General features: G+C 31.2%; 2 protein-coding genes across 3 annotated transcripts in view; both read right to left on the reverse strand.

The window, feature by feature from the left end:
• LOC143196372 (uncharacterized) overlaps nucleotides 1-22338 on the reverse strand; it is an 86720-nt gene that overhangs the window by 11729 nt on the left and 52653 nt on the right. The window lies entirely within an intron of this gene.
• The window catches only part of LOC143196240 (uncharacterized), a 63438-nt gene that overhangs the window by 2321 nt on the left and 38779 nt on the right, over nucleotides 1-22338 (reverse strand). The window contains exon 3 of one of the 2 annotated variants that reach the window (XM_076403902.1): nucleotides 11719-11926. The exons of the other annotated variant lie outside the window; for it this stretch is intronic. Coding sequence (XP_076260017.1) covers nucleotides 11897-11926 — 30 coding nt within the window. The 3' untranslated portion in view covers nucleotides 11719-11896. Of the gene's footprint in view, nucleotides 1-11718; nucleotides 11927-22338 lie in introns of those variants that run through there. 2 annotated transcript variants of the gene reach the window in all.

Consider the following 22338-nt stretch of genomic DNA (forward strand, 5'->3'; position numbering starts at 1 on the left):
CCTATGGTATTAAACTGTTGGGTACTACTAGCAAATCTAACATAGATATACTCCAGAGGTTTCAGAATAAAGTGTTGCGAGTCATCGTCGACGCCCCATATTACGTGTCCAACAAACTGATTCAGAGCGATATCCCATTAGAACCTATAACGAGTGTGATTCGAACTGTTAGTGCGAAGTACTCTGAAACACTGTTAGTGCATCCCAATGCACTCGCCAAACAGTTAAATGTGCGCGATGACAGTGTAGTAAATAGGCTCAAACGCAAACTACTATACGAACTGATTAATAGACACATAGAGTGACATTTAATAATCTCTAGAATAAGTTAGAATAGTCTTTAGAATAAGTTAGGACCGACTTTAGAATAATTAGATTTAGATTATAAGTTTGTACAGCAAATCACTTACTGAAGCGATCTTCTACATGTCAGGATACTTATATTACTGCTTTATACTTATTACTTATATTACTATTTGTTGACGTTCTAAGAGACTAATAAAAAAATCAGGTTAATTAAGCACACCTTCTAAACCAACAAAGTTTTCAAGGTGCCATCGACATTCTCGACTATACGTTAACACGTATTTTCATAAAAAAAGGCGTGAAAAAATCTTCGCTTAATTTTATTCTGAGTCTATTCTTTGGTTGAGAGCGGCGGTCGCTGACCCCCCTCCACCTCAAGGACAACGCTGAAATCTTCCCGGTGTGGACCGACGGCACGATTGTCTAAATTTACGTTGTTTTTTTCGTTATTATTATTCGAAAGGTACCGTTTTATGTAAATTGCGTCCGCGGTATACCACGGCCGGCGTAATAGCGATCACAACAATGCTGATTTTTCGAGATAAATGTTCGTATGGCGTGTGTGGACGTCATTTGTCCGATAGTGATAAAAAAGGAGTTAGGTCGGTCTGGTCTTCGTCTTTTCCCTCTATCTGTTCGCTGATTAAATTTGTTATTGCTGTCAAGAAAGTTTTATGTGAGAGACGTTGTGGTTGACTGCTGTATTATTGTTATCTAACGTTAATGAATAACTTCATTCTTATCTTCATTCTCATCGTACGTTATTGTTTATTAAACGTAAACAAACGTCTAAGGTATTATCAACTACGAGAATTGTATAATAACATCTCAGAATATCCAACATATATATATATATATATATATATATATATATATATATATTTATTTATTTATTTATATGTAAAAAAATCAGAGTATTTTAATTAGAATTAAAAATGTGTAATTAAAAATATGTAAAATTTTCAACCCGTGTCAAAATTGGTTCTAACAGGTCAATTGAAAAGTCCCCGGCGTGACACATAGGTGGCGCTACTAGCATTAAATCCATATGTTTTTTAGTTAATCCTAACCCTCAAAGGATACGTGTATAACTTGAGAGCTGTCGGATCATTAGTTTGTGAATTATATAGCATTTTGAGTGAAGCAACTTTTGTTATTGTGAAAAAAATGGATAAAAAGGAATTTCGCGTGTTGATAAGATATTGCTTTTTGAAGGGAAAAAATACAGTTGAAGCAAAAACTTGGCTTGATGACGAGCTTCCGGTACATCCGGTACAGTACAAGATATCAACTGAACGTGTACATCATATCATTCACGAATATTTGGGTATGAGAAAGCTCTGTGCAAAGTGGGTGCCTAGCGAGCTCACTTCTGACCAAAAAAAACGACGAGTTGATGATTCGGAACAGTGTTTGAAGATGATCAAACGTAATAAACCCGAGTTTTTGCGACTATATGTGACAATAGATGAAACATTGCTCCATCGTTTCACTTCGAAGTCCAATCGAAAGTCATCCGAGTGGACTACACACGATGAATCCGTTCCGCGTCTGTATTTTGGGATGCGCATGGAATAATTTTTCATTGACTACCTTGAAAAAGGAAGGACCATCAACAGCGATTATTACATAGCGTTATTGGACCGTTTGAACGACGAAATCGCCGAAAACGGCCGCATTTGAAGAAAAAGAAAGTGCTGTTTCACCAAGACAATGCACCATGTCATAAGTCAGTGAAAACGATGGTAAAAATCCATGAATTGGGCTTCCTCATCCACCGTATTCTCCAGATCTGACCACCCCTCCCCCTCAGCGACTATTTCCTGTTCTCAGATCTCAAAAGAATGCTCGCTGGGAAGAAATTTTCGTTGAATGAAGATGTGGTCGTCGAAACTGAGGCCTATTTTGAAACAAAGGACAAATCGTACTACAAAAGTGGTATCGAAAAGTTGGAGGGTCGGAGTTGGAGGTCTAATCAGTGTATCACCCTTGATGGGAATTATGTTTTATAAATAAAACTAATAGTTTTGCCAAAAAAAATGTGTTTTACTATGGTAGGCCGGGGACTTTTCAATTAACCTGTTAGTATTTCTTAATTTCATGACGTCGAATGTCAATTAAAATTGCGCTATAAGAACATTTTAGAGTAACAAGTCTATCGATTTTGATTCAATATAAAAAAATAATAAAAATAAGAAGAATAAAGTTAGTTACAGTGGCTACTATATTAGAATATAGTAGGCATAGAATAGAATCATCAAGGAATATAATCATCTATAGGAAGAAATATTAGGTACGTATCTTTATTAAGGTATTGGAATTTGAATAGTTTATTTTTGAATTTTTTTGATTGGTTCATTTGAATTGGCCCACAAAGGCATTAGATTGGCTCATTTCTATAACGCTATTGTTTTTTTCAGTTTGTTTATGACGTCAGTTTTTTATGCCTTAATTATAATCACTATTATTTGATTATAATGTATCTTTATTCTCAAAAGTGTTGTGTATTCAGTGTATGGGCAGAAATAAAAAACCAAACGTCATTTTCTTAGGAAGAAACAAACCGAGTTAGCTAGATTGAGGATGTGTGTGTGATTTGGTATTGCTTTACCTGGTACGTATACAATTATTGATATAGAGCATTATCATACATATTGTTATTTACAGGGATACAACAGAAGAAATCATGAAAGTATTACCCACTCTTTAAAACCAAAATGTGTCCAAATTGGGCGATGACAAAATTACATTGAAAGTAAATGTCATTATACTACATGAACGGTTTTTGTTACTCTTTAAAAAGTTGTTTGTAGAGTGGCATTAATTAAAAACTTAATTATTTTGAAGGGCCCATTTACATGAAACAAATGTATATATTGGTTATGATACTTATAATTAATATTTTGGCTTAGGGCTCCTTAACTGAGATAACCTTCTCAACAAGGATGTTAAAAAAAATACATTAATATAAAATAAAATAATACAATGTGTAGACCAACAAGATGAGCTTGATTTTATAGACAAGATATTATCTCATGCTTGTTTTATTATATTGTTAATAGATCCTTAAGATGTCTCTTTAACTCCTCGATTTTGCAATAATAAAAGCGCAGCAGTGATACATACATATTAATTTTTGTTGCTGTTCTTTAAAGTATTACTTTTTGGTATGATTTCTCTATTCTGGCGTATATCATACGATTTAACTGTTTTAATTATCCGTTCTATAATGTTCACAATAACATTGTAGAAATTGCCTCAATACTTTTTTGTGTTTAACAAGTAAGTGAAATATTAACAGACACAGACTTTCAGCTGCTTTGCTTTCAGCATGGGGGAATAAAAAGGTAGAAACTTTAATACATCTTGTATAAATTGATAGCGGAGATATGAAAAAGCGAAGAAACACTATAAACAATTTTGGTAAACCACGAGGATATATATATATATATATATATACCAGGAGATATGTTGTGTTTTCAATTAGATTGCAGCCTTTTTATATTTACATTTAATTATTTTTCGCTTATATATTTATAATTTATTATTTTTTATTTATTTATTTATATATATATATAATATATATATATATATATATATATATATATATATATATATATATATATATATATCTATATATATATATATATATATATAATATATATATATATATATATATATATATATTGTTATATTCATTATAAACTTATATTTTAGCTATTTGATATTTTATAATATTTATATAGAATTCTATTTTAATTTTATATAGAAAAATTACATTTGTATTTTATTTCAAGTTGGTCATATTTCATACATTTATTTCAAGTATGTGACGTCAGAGGTTGGTCACGTGATGCGCACGAAATTCTCAACCAATAAAATGCTTTCCTAACAAAATATTTTCTTTACAGGTGCCTGTAATGGTAATTTAAACTAACCAATGAAATGCAGCGATATTACTCTATGGTCTGCTGTTTTTTTAAAACTTTTTTAAACTATAAGCTGTCGACACTGTACCTTAGAAATGGCGGCAGATTCAAATATTTTGGAAAAGTTCCTTTCTTGTACAATGGGGCAAAGTTTTGATGCTTTATTATTCCTTTTTCTACATAAATATATGCATAATCATGAAAGTCTTTTACTGTTGGGATAGTCGCGGGTTCGAATCCTGTTTAGGCATGGTCGTAAATTTATGTTTGTGGTGGTTTAATATTTGTGATTGTCCTAGGCAAGGGTGCAAAATACGACAAGGAAAATGATCCCAGTCACGCCAGTAACCAGGCTGGGTAAGACCGGATGTCTTCTGAGATAATAATTTGGTCACTCGCCAGTCTGTAGGCTTAATGCCGAGGACCGTGGTTCGGAACCAATTCGGATAAACGCTTAGGCCTTAAAATATATAAAAAAGAAATTCTGTTCTAAAAATAATGCAAAAAAGTAAAAATAAATACTGTTCTGGTATTCTATTTTTATTCGCTGGAGTTTGAAGAAAATCAGCCAAGTAATTATATCTTATTTAACAAATTTTTTACGCCTTAATTTCGAAACCAAAACAGTTATTTCAAATATTTTGTATTTTATCATGGCATATATAAAATATACCGGATAGATATTATATTAACCTCATAATTTTTCTACATCTGCTACATTTATTCTATTTCCAGCTCAATGAAACATAACATCGGTATTAAAATATCATATATTCTGATAACTCTCTATTTTTGTTTTTTATTCTGATATTTGTTATTATTACATTTGCAAATAAATCAGAAAGATTTGAAGTGATTATTTCAAGAACGGTACAATAACTTTAAATTGATTATAAATAATTCGACTGCGAATACGTTTGATAATTTAAGATTATTTTTAATCAAAGGTTGGATGAAATTCAAATTGCATTACATGTAAATAGAAACGAACATGTGATCGAATGCATATAACAGCTTAATCATTCTGTCTAAATCCGTATCTGACCTTTTGGAAACTATTTTCAACTGTCGACAGTAGCAATGAGGCTGTCCTATTTTTATAAAAAAGTATTTCGATTCATACACTCTTATTTATTCTATAGTAATTAATTTCAATGGAATAAAGCCAATATTATCTATATATAAGTTAAGCTTTGTATAAATAAGATTGGCCAGGTCTAAATACTTTGGAACAATTAATATTTCGATGTACCATTCACTCAACACTAGTCGGATTAAAAATGATTTTCAATGAATAACTTTACGTAACGTCACAAAACGTCATAAAAGTCGTCGTCTTGTAAATGTCAAATTCTACTGATTAACTCGGCCAATTAAAGCGATAAACTGTGAAAGTTCCTCACTAATTGCTCTAAAACTTTTAGAATAATATTGAAAGGTAAAAATATGTCTTTTAATACGTATTTTATTGATAGAATTTTTTAATTTTTAGAAACTGTCACTGTCATTCTAAAAAATATTTTAATATTACCATAGAAAAAATAGAAACTTCACAGTATAGGGGATCTTGGGAAAATGTTTTGTTTAGTTCAATCAACGGTAGCGCTGCGATCGCAAATTGTGATTGGCTAGTTTAAATTCCTGGTACCGCCACTAACATGGAACGTGATTGGTCAATTAAATTGTGTGAAGTCAGCATTTTCTATGGGCGTCCATTTTTAAGTTTGTTGTTTGAAGGTTTTGGTTTTTGTTTAGATCAAGAAATCGTCGTTTTACGTTGTATATATTTTCTGTTTTATATTAATTATTATGGAGTAATAATATAAAAATTAATGACAATGCGTCCGTGTAGTAAAGGATGTAGTGTACCTGGGTGAAAATTTACTACGGAAATTCGACATCGTTTCCTAAAGAATGATCTCGCACCTTTCAAAAATGGATTGATCAAGTAAATAGTAGTAAGTTACCTGGATAAACCACAATGCAAATTCATCAACGTCATCGTGTCTGTCACGGACATTTTAGTGAAAAATTTAGAATTACCCTTCCTTCACGAACAGGTATTAGGGTAAATACATATCCAACATTGTTTTATCAGGTACATATAAAAGTATCTATCTACTACATGTCTGTTTATATATTGTTTGTTTACAGAAAATCAAAACCTACTTATGAAAATGTTAGTGGTAATAAAATTCAATTAATCTACCAAGTTGTTCGTATGCGATTATTGTATGTATGTTCGTCTGTTGTTATTTATGTGTGATGTCTCTACATAAAGAAGTCTTACTTACAAGCAGGTAATAATTAATATAACTGGATAAATAGTAGTAATAAATACTATTTTTAATTGTAAAATATCCCTAACATATTTGTAATGCTTTAACTTTTTAGAACAATCAGTGTTCAATAATTTTATAGTAGAGCTATTGTATATTTAAATTTGATTGCCTTGTTAAGAAAATATTTGTTACGGTGCCATCAATTAAAAATTTAATTGCTACTTTTAGGGGATTTATTAACTTAAAGAAACCTATTTTGTTTAAATTTACAAATAACTACATCTGTTTAACAAATCTTAACCAAGATTGAATAGAGAATTGTTGGATCTATTAGGGGTCATGGAGGTAGAAACAGCATCCTTCACCTAGCATGTTCGAGAAATCTTTAAAAGGGTTCATCATCACTTCAATTTTTTCACATCATTCTCCCGGAGAAAATTGTGAAGAAGATAGACATGTTAGATAATTTATATTCTTTTTTAATGGGAGATCTAGTACCACTTGAGGTTGTTAAATCACCAGTCGAGTCTATATTTTCAGTTCCAGAGAACTTTTCTCTGAAGAAAGCAAGAGACTAATATTGTATTTTAGTCTTATTTCAGGCTATTTAACAAAACTTCTGAAAAAGAGACAACATGCAATATTTGTCTACATTCTATATTAAGTAGTTCCTCAGACTATAAAATCTAAATATCTTTAAAAAACACATACATTTTTAGTGTTTCAACTGTCTAATCCATAATGATTTTCAAGACCAAATTTTAAAACTTATTATGAGGTGTGATTGTATTTTTGGTTTAATGAAATTAATGTAATAGCAACAGGGAAGGATTTAAAGTTTACCTTCCATATCTCAAGATAAGTTAGAATATAGTTTAATCAAAGTATTTTTGTATTTATACTATTTATAAATTCGCTTTAGAATCAAACAATATTTTCGTTCTCAGTTTATTCTAGTTAAAAAGAGACAGAATACTCTCTGATTAGTTAACTGTCTATAATTAACTGTAGTTCTTAGATGTACTATATTGTTAAAATATAAATTATATTTGATAACATTTTTGTTCAATTGTTTAATTTAGATTAGAATGTTGTTGTATGTCAAAACCAAACTGAACTAAAACTCAGAGTTGATGTGGCAACCTTGCGCCGTTTTGATGTCACAAATTTAAATAACTTTGAATAGAATATATGTGGGCTTCTGTAGAAATATTCAATAATCTGTTTCTATATTTATATAGATAGATTTATATTATATACAAAATGTTTCTAATCGATCTTATGTTGATTTAAATCCACACTCCAAATCATATCAACGTTAGAATTGAGTCAAAACAATTATTTTTCGATTATAATTAATAATAACTAACTTTATGGGAAACAACATTAATAATAAAACTATAAATTAATGTATTTAACTCTCATGACTCGAATGTCAGTTAAAATTGCACTATAAGAACATTTAAAAGGAAACAGTCTATCGACCTGGATGTCGTAGAAATAAAAAGAAGAAAGTTTGTTTCAGAGCCTACTATAGGATACTATAACGAAACAACATTATGTGGTACGAATCTAATTTAAGCTGTTAGAATTTCAGTATTTTAGATTGGAACTAGAATATTATTTAGGATATTACCTAGTTTATTTTGTTGTGTCGTTGACATTATAATTTAACAGACATAACCTAAAAAAATATTCGATTTACAGTTGTTTTTTTGTCTTTTGTAACTAGCAGGTATTCGTTACATTATCAATATTACTGATCTATATCAATTTTCTTTGATAAATTGATGATGTGAGGAGCAAGAACATATTAATTTAAATTGGAAACTAGTGAATATATTACATACAGGGAGGAATACATTCTGAGTAAAAAGTACCAGGAGTTTATTAATAGAGAGTTCTTATCAGTTATAAAGAGAGTCTAAAAAGAAGAAGAGTTTTTTGGAGATTTAAATCAGTCAAGATCCCCAAATTGGGGGAAACATTTTGTTGATTTCCCTCAAATTATTCTAAGAACTGAAACAAATCTCAACCGTTTAAATAATATTTATTTTTGATCTTTTTATAGTTTTTGTCCCATACGCACTTTCAACTGCTGAAATCGTACCTTACAGACATTTTATTGTCAAACAGGGCGACGAATACACTGATCTACACCAAATTTATTCGGGTGTTCCGCAGGGCAGTGTTCTTGGTCCATTATCATATCTTATGTATACCGACCTTAAGAAATATTACTGTTGCAAAATATGCTGCCGATACAGCGGTTTTATCATCACACGAGGATCCAATATCAGCCACAAGAAAACTCCAACTTCATCTTAACCAAGTCGAATTCTGGTTGAAAACGTGGCTTATCAAAGCAAATGAGACAAAATCTACCCATATGACATTCACCCTTTACAGAAGAACATGTCCCTCAGTAAAATTGAATAATCATGAACATGAACGGGCAGACAACGTTAAATATCTGGGAATGCATTTTGATCGACGTTTGACATGGAAAAAACATATTGTGACAAAACGCAAACAGCTTGGGCTTAAACTAAATCAAATGTAACATATTGGCTGATAGGGCGTAAATCTAAATTATCATTAGATAACAAGGTTTTGCTGTACAAGTTAATAGTTAGGCCCGTTTAGACCTATCCTAGCTATCCTCCAGAGGTTCCAGAATAAAGTGTTGCGAGTCATCGTCGATGTCCCATATTACGTGTCCAACAAACTGATTCAACAAGACAGGAGACTTATTGAATGATATTTTGTTATTTAAGATTTATTTATGAATAAATTAGATTGATATTAAAGCAGTTCTAATATTGAAGTTACTAAATACACATAATAACATTAAAACATATTTTACATTACTTTTTGGCATATTTTAATAATAGATTCATTGTTAAAAGTCTAATAAAATTAATATTCAATAAATTAGGATTAGATTAAGATACATAAAACTAATTTGAAATAATTAACGCACACATTTTGCAATCGTCATCATTAAAAACAAATGAGATCCATCGCGAACCTCAACGGCACACTGAGAAAAGCGATCATCCCATGAATATATGAATAATTTTGTTAATAATGTTGTTTGTGCCGATGATTCGGCTTCATCGACGAACGATGGACGTGAAGGAATGTTCCAATAGATCGGAATGTTTTGTGTTTTTATCAAATAGTAAGATATGGCTGGTATCTGTGGAATTGTCATGGTTTTATGATTGGTTGACTCATTAAATATTTCTAATCATTAGAAATAAGATTTTTATTGTGAATAATATTAATTTGCTTTTATATTGATTGATTGAAATTATGAAAATTCTTCAAAATTAATTTTAATGATTCATATTTATCTAATTTTTTCATTTCTTGCCTTGTTTTATTACGGTTAGCTTTCACCGTTTTAAATAAATATTGTTACTTTTTTTGTTATTAGATAAGAAACTACAATATTTAAGATCAGTATCATCTATTGGTTGCAGTTTTAACGTTCAGGAGGGTTAAAATGGTTTGTCAAAAAACCGTCAAATTTGACCATCTTGATATTTATTTATTACGAGTGACATTTAATCTGTCATTATTAATAATTTTTCTTCCTTCATTATAAATTTTATTAAGATAGTAAATAGGCACGATATATCCTTTGTTTTGAACAACTAGATGTATTTTTTAGAACAGAATATGGTTTAAGTTTGGTGTACAAGGACGTTCTTTACTAATTGTTTTATGTATTTATTGTATGCGATTCATTTTCTGAAATGCTTCTTCTGGTTTGACTATAGCCCATCCATTAAAATAGCCAATGGAGGTGATCAAAATTTATGACGTAAGCACGTTGCAATGCTGTCGCATCAACTTTGAATTTTGGTTTACAATGTTTAACGATTTATACATAATATAACGATATATTACTGATAATGAACAGAGTGTTCATTATCAGTAATATTTTTAAAGAATTTTGCAGAGGTTTGGCAATATGGTCCACTAGTACTAACCCTAATAGAACTTTCTTTTTTATAGAATAAAATGAGGAGGAAAATCAACTCTCGATTCAAAAGCGAATTTTACATTTTTACAAACTTCAATTGGCTTTATATTCGAGTTCATCTACTGTTTGGACGTGTTATAGGTAGTATTCTGGATAATATTTTTTGAACAAATTTAGATATTTTTAATAACTAGAAATTTTATAATCAGAAAAATAACTGAAAACTAAAAATTTTACATTTTGTGGGATATAAATGATGTTTTCGTGACATTCACAACTTGGTTTTTTTAAGTTACTTTATATAACTAGGTTGACAGCAGAAAAAAACGTATAACCATTTGTAATATTGTCTATCAAATAAAAATTTAAAAATAATGTTTAATATTAATGTTGAGACAGTGACAATTTTTCAATTTTATTTATTTTAACAATATTACTTAATCATCAAGATAACAAAAATATCATCCAAAACGATCTGTTAAAGTCTGTGTCGGGCTGTGTGAGTTAAAATTTTATAATTATTCTTTACTAATATAACCTAATTTTTAATAATTCCGCCATTTTTAAAATAGTTAAAAATATAGTAAAACTGAAACTTGTTATTCGAATATTGAGGATTAACTAGATTATCGCTACGTTAAATTATAAGCTATATATATATTATTAACAACTAGAACTTGAATTTGCAATTAAATAACAACCTCACTTTTTGCTTGTTTTATTTACATAACTATACATCGGAATGGGGTTTATTAACGGATAATCGTGACGATTTTAATGTATAAACCTGTAAATGGTTACCGCTTGATTGAGAAAATAAACAATATCACTAGCGACATCTACTCGAAAAGGGCGGCGACTTGTAACAGCATGAGTGGATTTATTGGTTCTTCGTAACAAGATTATTCTGCAGACTGATTATAACTGAGATTAGGTGCTATTAACTGTTTATTGTTGTATGACATTACAATATAGTTTCTTTGTTTTTGGTGTTGTTTTTAAGTCTGTTAGAATTTCGTTATATGTCATTGTCAATGAAATGTTATGTACAATCTGTTTAAACTTATTTTGTACATACGCCATCTAAATTTGTGACATCAAAACGTTCCAATCTTGTCGCGTCAACTCTGAGTTTTCGTTCAGATTGGTTTTGACATACAACAGATTAGAAGATTAGCATTTATTTAAATAAAATAATTGACCGAAAATGTTATTAAATATACTTTATTTTAACATTATAGTACATCTAAACGATACAGTTAATAATACAGCCACCATAGTTTATAGGTTGGAGTTATAACCTCTTATCACTATTGCTTTCAAGAATGTTGCATACGTCTGACAACCGGATGACTTTGACAGGCTCATTCGTTTTCGTGTTCGAACTAATCAGCCAACATTCTGTCTATTTTTAACTAGAACAAAATGAGAAGATAAATATTGCTTAATTCTAAAAAGAATTTATAAATTGTGGCAGGCAAGACATTAAACATATTGATGACGTATGTACAAAAAACTTTGAATAGACTATATATTGTTTTAGGTTAACTGTAGTAGTAGTGTTGTATATCATGTTGTATATATTCTTCCATAGGATTAGTAGCCAATCTGTTTTGTATTATAAGAAAACATGAAGAGCAGTGTGTGATGATTTCATAGAAGGGTGGATTCATCTAGTATTAGCTCTATATTGATTTTTTAAAAATTAGTCATAGATCGTTTCGTAGTTTAATGGGTATGAAATTATTTATCATATATGTATTGTCGTATAGCGTCGAACCCGTTATTAATGCATTGAGTTATAGTTCAATGGGGGCTCAGTTTTTACGCACCTTTTTACATTTATTTTCGACCTTCGTTCGACCAATTTTCTGATTTTCTCAGGGTTGTCCAGTAGCTGTATTTCTTCCTGCTGCTATTTAGTAACCTTATTTGGTGTTTTATTTCGCAGCAACGTAAAATTAACATGAGCTGACTTGAAGCTATTAAGCTGTATTTTCTAGTCTCTGTTGTTCTATTTCATTTGTTGTTGGGATATCAGCAGTGAAGATTAAATACAGACCTCTGCTATATATGTTTAACACTAGCTAGCTACCCAATTAGCTGATAAACCTATATCTATATACCTATACCTATATCTTAATATTGAGAATGCCCCTTCATGTGAGACTAAATTCTCTTTCGAAAAGATGTAATTCCATCAGTTTACACTATATTAATTATTTTCTATATTGTTGGTGTGTATTTTATATACTAACAGGTCAATCAAAAGTCCCCGGCCAATGCGCAAAATTCAGCGAATACACTAGGTGAGCAAGATGGTCTAATTCGAATTGCAATAACATAACAGGTCAATTGACAAGTCCTCGGCCTACCATAGTAAAACAATTTTTTTTGGCAAAATTAGTCTTTCTTTTGAGATCTGAGAATAGGAAATAGTCGCTGTGGACCAGATCTGGAGAATACGGTGGATGAGGAAGCAATTCGAAGCCCAATTCATGGATTTTTGCCATCGTTTTCACTGACTTGTAACACGGTGTATTGTCTTGGTGAATTAGCACTTTTTTCAGCGTTTATCGGCGATTTTGTCCTTCAAACAGTCCAACAACGCTATGTAACAGTCGCTGTTGATTTTTCAAGGTAGTCAATGAAAATTATTCCATGCGCATCCCAAAATACAGACGTCATAACTTTGCCAGCCGAATGTTGAGTTTTCCCACGCATTGGAGCGGGTTCATCGTGTGCGGTACACTCGGAAGATTGTCGATTGGACTTCGGAGTGAAATGATGAAGCCATGTTTCGTCCATTATCATATATCGACGCAAAAACTCGGGTTTATTACGCTTGATCATCTTCAAACACTGCTCCGAATCATCAACTCGTTGTTTTTTGGTCAAAAGTGAGCTCGCGCGGCACCCACTTTGCACAGAGCTTTCTCATACTCAAAATATTCGTGAATGATATGATGTACACGTTCAGTTGATATCTTCAGAGTCTCTGTTATTTCATTTAGTTTTAATTTACGGTCATTCCAAATCATTTTGTGGATTTTTTAAATGTTTTCGTCGGTAACAACCTCTTTTGGGCGTCCACTGCGTTCACCGTCTTCTGTGCTCATTTCACATGTCTAAACTTAGCATACCAATCCCTGATGGAAACTCGGCATCAAGCCAACTTTTTACTTCAACTGTATTTTTTTCTCTTCAAAAAGCAATATTTTATCAACACGCGAAATTCCTTTATATTCGTTTTTTTTTCAAAATAACAAAAGTTGCTTCATTCAAAATACTATAATTCACAAACTAATGATCCGATAGCTGTCAAATTTATACACTCATCATTTGAGGGTTAGTGCTAACTAAAAAACATATGAATTTTATTCTAGTAGCGCCATCTATGTGGCAGGCCGGGGACTTTTCAATTGATCTATTATATTGCCCTTTGTGGAACTAGTAGATACTAGGTGTAATAGTGTTTTTAATACTTAATAAATTAACTAATTTTTCCATAAATTATAGATTCTTCTCATTTCTTATATTTGACCAAATATGTTCACTCTCTGATGTACACTGATTTAAAAATACTTTCATAGCTAACTCCATATTATCTCCGTGATATGGGCTTTAATTTTGTCAAACTGTTTTCTTGTCAAATACGGTAAATTGGTAGTAAAATATGTAATTTACATAGTTCAGCGTCGAAACCGTTATCAATGCATTGATTTATAGCTGGGGCTGAGTTTTTACGCACCTTTTTACATTTATTTTCGATCTATTAGAACATTCCCGAGGCGGTACAGCTAGCAGTGGTTCGGGGCCGTCATCGGACGTTCAGGAGACCGAGAGAACAGGTTGAAAGGCTTCGCCACACCACTGCTCAGCGAGGGGCTTTGGTACAAAAACCGTTCGACGTGCCCCGGCCAGCTGAGATCTGTTTCTCGCGAATTGCCAACATTCTTGCTGTTACGAGGATATATTGAAAAGTGTTACTTGGGTAATATGTTGGGGTTGTCAGGAATGTTAGGGTTTGTATTTATGAAGTGTCTCGTTCATGGAGTATTGATAGAGGTTTTAAATAGTTGTAAATAGGCGAAACCGAGGAAATGTCTTGCATGGTCCCACCAATGATGGCTCTGGGACGACTTTTTTGATTGTTTCATTTGAGTTGGCCTACAAAGGCATTTTATTGGCTCATTTCCATCACGCGATTGTTTATGACGCCATTTTTGTGTGACATAAAGTACGATCAGCATTTCTGTGTCTTATATAATCATTATTATTTGATTATATTGTATCTTCATTCTCAAAAGTGTTATGCATTCAGTGTATGTGCGGAAAAAAAGCGGACGTAGTCTTCCTTGGAAGAAACAACCCAAGTTAGCAATATTAAGGATGCGTGTGTATGACTTAGCATTGCTTTTACCTGGTACGTATACAATTATTTATATAAAACATATTTGTTCATATATAAATGTGATTATATTACGCGAAAAGTTTTTCATTTTGAAGGGGTTCATTTACTTGAAATAAATGTATATTGGCTAACATATTTATAATTAATATTTTGGCTTAAGGATCCTTAACCAAGATAACCTTTTCAACAAGGACTTTATCAACATTCATTACATTCCCTGTTTGATAGGAAGAAATTAGGTAGTGAAGCCCAACAAACGTTTATAGATATTTTTGTCAAATTTGGTTTCAGAGGTTTGAAACTGTTGGTTTTGTTGACCCAAGAATGATTGAATATAATGAATTGTTAGCATTATTAGCGATAAACCTACCTTAAAAAATTAAGGATCTAAGTTTTGATGAAACAACGGTAAACCGAATATTCACATTGGTGATAAAACTATAAATATTTTCTATGATCCGTTGTAATTGAGGGTGGTAAGAAGACCATGAAATTTCAACTTGAAATAACAACAAGCGTCATCGTCATCAAAACTATTGACATTATCTGAATATATAGGAACAACATTGAATGCTTTACCATAAACTGATAAAATTTAATACACTAATGTTTATAGCCCGTCTAATAAAACAGCTAGTGTAAAACATAGATGACGTCCAATATATTGCCTATTGCCTATTGCATTTGGCTAAATGTTTCGTGACGTCCAACATGTAGATATCGCTGATTGGTTCATTTCGTTCTATGGTTTGTTTATTTTGCACGCCATTTTCAATGTGCCCGATATAGAGAACAGTGTCGTTAGCTTTTTGTAACGCTTATACATTAAAATATAATATAATAGTAAAATATTTTTCTTACAGGTGCCTATAATGGAGATTTAAATTGACCAATCAAATTACTTGAATGGCCCATTATGGCTCCCTCTGGATGTTGGGCAAAGCAAAACTTTGCGCCAGAGTCCCATATGCATCTCTATTACTCTATGACTGTAATTGCTTCAATATGACGTGCATTGGCTGTTTTATTGGACTATTTATATTGAAATTCCTACGAATATTGTGTAATATTCCCAATTTTATAATAAGCCCTAAAAAATTGTCAAGTTCTGGTAATTTTGTTTTATAACATATGATTCAGTTTAGTTATAACTTACAATATTCTAATTATTTATTCTGTGTTTTAGTATCAGTTTCATTTGTATTTATAACTATTGGGAAACACTTATTGAAAGAAAAAAAAGGAAATTAGGTTATGTTATTAAAAGTTAATTCTCAACGACATACATTGTTGTTGAAATTCTTGTTTTTATCGACATAAAAACGATTCGAAATGGTTGTAAAGTAAATAAGACTGATTTGTTAAGGTTGTAATGATTTGATTGATCATAAAACGTCGACAATTCCACAAATACCAGGGTATAACTGTCTGATACAAACCCAAAGCATTCCGTCCCACTTGGACATTCCTTTAGGTATTGTTTTAAAAATATATTTTAAAAAACGTTTGTTTTTCGAAATTAATTTGAACCCCTTTCCTTTAAAAGACAGCATTTGAAATATTTACGTAATATATATAGACCTGAAATTTATTTTCGGAACACAGTTGTCAGTGTCACATAGACGTCATTTATATCTAACAAAATTTTATCTACTCATCTCATTATTTGTCTATTTTTTCTAATTATAAAAACTTAAAATAATTGAAAAGCGTAAATTTTAGTGGAATATTAACCACTGTTCTAGAAAATCGTTCTAAATCAACAGTAGATAAAGCGGTCACGGAATTACAAAACGAAAGGGAAGAAAAACGTTCAACCACAAAAAATAGGTACACTTAGCATTTAACGATTTGGTAAAGGCATTTGATAGAGTAAGAGAAACACTATGGGTTATATTAGAACAAAATGGTGTAAATAATAATAGTGTAAGAATAATTTAAGGAATAGACATAACCTAAAAGAAATAAAATAAATAATAAATGATAGACTACAACATCTACAGAAAATACATATATAGATTGAATATAATGAAAAAAATTAATATAATAGTCATGGTTAAGAGAGAGCCAGAATATCCTAGTGGACGACGTAAAAATATAACAAAAATTGCATTAAAATGAATAACAAAATTAATAAAAAAGAACATGAATTTGTTTTTCGCTATAAATTGATAATTCATTAAAAAAGGAGATATCAAGTAAAACTGAAATGGAACTGTACTAAGCAATTTACAGCCTTTACACATTTATTTTCATCGATATTTTATGCCCTTCCAACAATGCCACGAAATACTTTATAGAGTTTAAACTTTTAATAAATTCTAATAATCAGCTCTGTTATTAATTAATGTATATGTAGCAGTTGATACAATCTCGAGCGAAGAAGACTGTACTTTTTGTTGGAGTTGATTAATGTTATTAAATGGTGTTTTTCCATGATCATTGGCGTACCTAACAAGGCATCTCTGTTGTAAATGTTCGTAAATTTCCATCAAGAATTCGTATTTCCCCTGAAATTATATACCAGGAAATTAAATATAGACCAATCAACATTTTATTTATTTGTCTGCCTAATTAAATGTTATTTTGTTTTTATGTTATAACATATTTCTGCTTTCTACTAATTTATGTTACATAACTTTTTAAAGCAGTTGAAAACAAGGAAACATCATTGTTCTGAACATTCGATAAGATATTTTTAGCAGACAGACGTTAATTTATATTAGATTGAATTTTTACATGGATTTATGTCCTGTTTGTGATTTAGTAACATAACATTTATAGTGACATGTAATTTATCCCAATAACTACTGTAATATAATGAAAGCAAGCAAAGCATCACAAATTATCTATAAAATAGATAAACATGTACAGAACGATAGAGATTACAATATAAATCGAAGTACTAAAATACAACAGTAATGACATGATGAAAATGCATTTATTAAGAAAAAATCATACAATATATGTTAATCAAATACTTTTTATCATATTTTACAACTTTTTCTATATTCTGTGGTAAAACTTCGTATTCGAACTCTTTCAATATGTGATACAAAAGGATGGACTTTACACCTATTACTCGATATTGCTGTTTTTTTACAGCAATACGCCATTAACTTGTTCAGTTTATATCAGTAGATATCTGTAGTAATATCCCCTTTCATGTGCAGACTTTGTGATGTGAAGTTTTTTTTCTTTTTCCAGGATGACCAGCTAGAACCAAATGATATTTTACTTCGTGTTCGGGATAGAGAGGTTTTACGAGCGACAAAGACTCTGGGTTATGACTGGGATTGTCGGATTTCGTTTAACTACCGGGATTTATGGATGGGTAGGTATTTGATCATATTGTTTTCATATTCTAAGGCGCCCAGGGAGAACCTTACTCTGAGTATTGGATTGGAACACTCAGAGTAGTGCAAGTTGTCTCTCGGAGACCTACCTCTACAATACCTGTGCTCCGTAGAGGTAAATTGGACTGAAGGAGTTGGACTAGCATTTTATACAGAGTCGCTTTCTGGGGATTGGGAGTTTGCTTTTTCTGCAGTGGAGTCGAAATAGTAGGCTGCATACGCCATTGCCTTTGCAAATAGCGTGTTGAATTTGGGATGATTATTGGAAACTACGGTCGAATTGGAGACCGAGATATGATCTCTTCCGGAGCCAGGGAATAGGGATAAGGAGGATTTTCAATTTGGAGGCGGTATGCGCGGAACTCCTTCTTGCGGTGGAACAGAATAGCTAGAGTTTTGCTCAGGCTGTGTGCGATTGCTTGGGAAGTGAGAAATCAGCCATGTGAAGGTTTAATTGGGCTGGGGCTAGTCGAGCACCTCCTGCAGAGATTTTTTTCCGAGAGGATCTTTACTTGAAAGAATCTATCTTCCAAGTATGAGTGGATCAAGAAAATTAGGTCTCGGCATCTATTTGCTCTAAAGGTTAAACCTAATAGATGGTTACTGTGACGTGAGCAGCATAATGGAGACTTGAGTGCTTGGCACGGAAACCGAATTGTTCGTCAGGGATTATGTGTTGCATGTTAGTGAAATTGTTTAGAGCCTGTAATATCGCATTTTCGGCAAGTTCAGAAGCAAGTTTGTACAGCAAGACTTTATGGCTACGAATTCCACTTCGGTGTCTATATGGATGGCTCTCGTGGACTAATCTATGAGTTTTTGAGCTTGGGATTGTTGTAGTAGATTCATTTTTCATTCAGTCATAGTGCGCAACAATGAACTGCTACGTCTGTTACTGTAACAGTCAAATACAAAACAGATCTAAGTGGCATTTTCAGTCAGTTCTTCCTGTTGGGTCTTTCCCATTTCATGTAAAAGTCTGAAAACAGTTTATTCATCAACTACTAAGCTGTCTGAAAGTTGTTTGTTTGTTGGGTTTACCTCCAGTAAATTATTATTTTCAACGGTTTTGGTCCTCTAGACCGTTTTTTTGTTGTGGACATCAAAACCAGCAAGTTTCAAACATAGATAAATAGAGATTTAATTAACATAGGAATTTTTGGGGAAATGTTTCGCGACGTCCAACATCTAGATGTCGCTACTTTTAACTGATTACTTGCTTTAATCGCTACGCTATAAGCCGCGACGGGATCTGATTGGCTGCCTTCGTTTCTATGGTACGTTTGTTGTTTATTTATTTCGAACGCCATTTTCAGAATAGCTGACATATGGAATTTTTTAGAGATTAAATTATTAGTTCGTTAGTATATATATAAGTAGGTAGTACAAAAAGTAAAGTGAATTATCGGTCTAGGAAGTGTTGTGTACCCGGATGCACAGACAGTAAAGAAATGTAGAATCGTTTTCGTTCGATGAAGTATTTAGCTATCATTAAAAAATGGTTGAAATCCCAAGCTGATTGGATTAAATATCAAAGAAATTATTCCCCTTGCGAAAGAAGCTATTCAAACGGCTATATACTTTCCTTCTTCGATCAATAGTTGTTGCTTCAATAAAATAATAGCCTCTGAATGTAAATCTATTAAGAGAGGATTAACCGATATTCAATAGACGAGGAATTTTGGTGTAAAATTTATTGCCCAGGTAAGAACAAATTTGTTAAAGTGTCATCAATTACAACACCATTTCATTAAAGAAAAAGAAAGTGTAATTATCCAAATAATGAAACTTGATTTGTAATGGTTTATTTTGAATCTAGCTCATGGATTCGGGAATATACATCCTCGGTTAGGATGCTTTATGGAACACGAGGGCTCTAAATATTTACATTCTATACTAACCGGGGATGAAATGAAAATACTGTCAGTAAGTCTTTGAGCTACCTTTTTTATTTTACCTGGCAAAATCGCCTAGGTCGATAATATAAAAAAAAATTGTCAAATGTTTAAAAAAAAGTAAATTTAAAACCCTTCAATTGTACATTCCATAATGATCTTTCACATATAATATTAAAAGTAATAACAAGGTGCGTTATAACATTTGAGTGAAACAAGTGAACAGAATTTTTACAGGGGAAGACTCAAAAGTTTGCTTTCAGTGTAAGAAAACAAAAAGACGGAACTCTGATATATCTTATTAAATTGATGGCACTAAACAAATATGAAAAAAGAAAAAGACGGAAGAGAGAATTTTGATTTGCAATATATCAAAGTTTTTTGTTTATGGTTTTATATATATGTATATAATATTTATATTTTTTAGATATATTTATTTTTAAATCACAATTATATATTTTATAGATAAATCTACATTGTACATTTATATTCACTTATTGTTATAGATTATATTTATTTTTATTTATTTTTACATATTATATTTTTATTTATATTTTATTAAATTTTATTTAATACATTTATTTCTGAGAAGAATTGTTTTTTATTTAAATTTCATTGGTCAATTAAACTTGACGTCAAGGCTGTCACATATCAAATACTACAATCAAATGTCTTCACAGTAAAATATTTCTCTTACAGGTGCCTATAATGGAGATTAAAACTGATCAATAAAATTACTTGACAGGCCAGAGTCCCCTATTGAGTTACATCTCCATTACTCTATGGTTTCAAATCGTTGAAATTTAGACAGGGGTGTGCAACTCCAATGGTAAGTACTGGGGCAAAATTTTGCTTAGTTCAAGCATTGGCGGCGCTGACAACGTGAATTTGATTGGTTAGTTTAAAATAGTTATGTAGAAACCTGTAAGGAAAATACTTTGCTTTGATTGGTCTGCCGTTTCGCCTCATTACTTTGTGACGTCAGATTTAATGGCCAATAGTATTTAAATGAAAATCAAATTTAATTTTTAAAATTAATTTTATAAAATAAAATCCTATACAAATATACATAAGCGTAAATAATATAAATATATATAAACAAAAAGCAAAAAAAAACAATTATGAACTCTATTCTATGCAAAATTAAAATATCTATAATTCTTCTATAACACCTTCCCATATTTGTTTAGTGCCATCAATTATATGGGATCTATTAGAGTTCTAACTTATCTTGATATATTGAAGGTAAACTTTAAATCGTACCCTGTTGATATTACATTAACTTCATTAAACCAAAAATACAATCACACCTCATAATAACTCTTATGGGCTAAAAATATATGTTTTTTAAAGATATTTAGATTTTAGAGTATTTAATCCGTCGAACTACTTAACATAGAATGTAGACAAATATTGCATGTTGTTTCTTTTTCAGAAGTTTCGTTAAATAGCCTGAAATAAGACTAAAATCTCTGGAATTGAAAATATAGACTCAACTGGTGATTTAACAACCTCAAGTGGTACTAGAGCTCCCGTTAAAAAAGAATATAAGTTATCTAACATGTTCATCTTCTTCACAATGTTCTCCGGGAGAATGATGTGAAAAAATTGAAGTGATGATGTGCCCTTTTAAAGATTTCTCGAACATACTAGGTGAAGGATGCTGTTTCTACCTCCATGACCTCTTTAGATTTCTTCAAATCAAATGGTAAAAGTAATTAATGTCGAATATTCAATTTTGAATCTTCCATGATTAGAGTTAGTATACACTGAATAACTCAAATGTTAAAACTAACAAATTTAACAGTTATGTTTGGTTGTTTAGTTATTTATGTTGATACTCCGTATTTTAACCAATATATACCGCTTCAAATTACGTAATATCAGACAGTTTGGTCAAATCCAAGAAATCCTACCTGACTCAACGTATTTATTAGACATTGCTTCTCTTCGTCATTATTTGTTTTAATAGATAAGGTAAAATTGATAAGATTATAGAAAGATGAGAAGAAGTAATGAGCTATGGACGTTATTTTGAATGAAACAGATTTTTCACAATATATGCCCAATTGTTAATTACAAATGAAGGAAACTTATTTATAGTCCAATAGTGCTAATTATCTGAGTTAAAAAACCATTCCACCCTTGTATAAAAAATTGGA

Source organism: Rhynchophorus ferrugineus, unplaced genomic scaffold (genome assembly GCF_030347505.1).
Source record: "Rhynchophorus ferrugineus isolate W39M unplaced genomic scaffold, kcgeb_rfMv2 rfM4, whole genome shotgun sequence".
NCBI lineage: Eukaryota > Metazoa > Arthropoda > Insecta > Coleoptera > Curculionidae > Rhynchophorus > Rhynchophorus ferrugineus.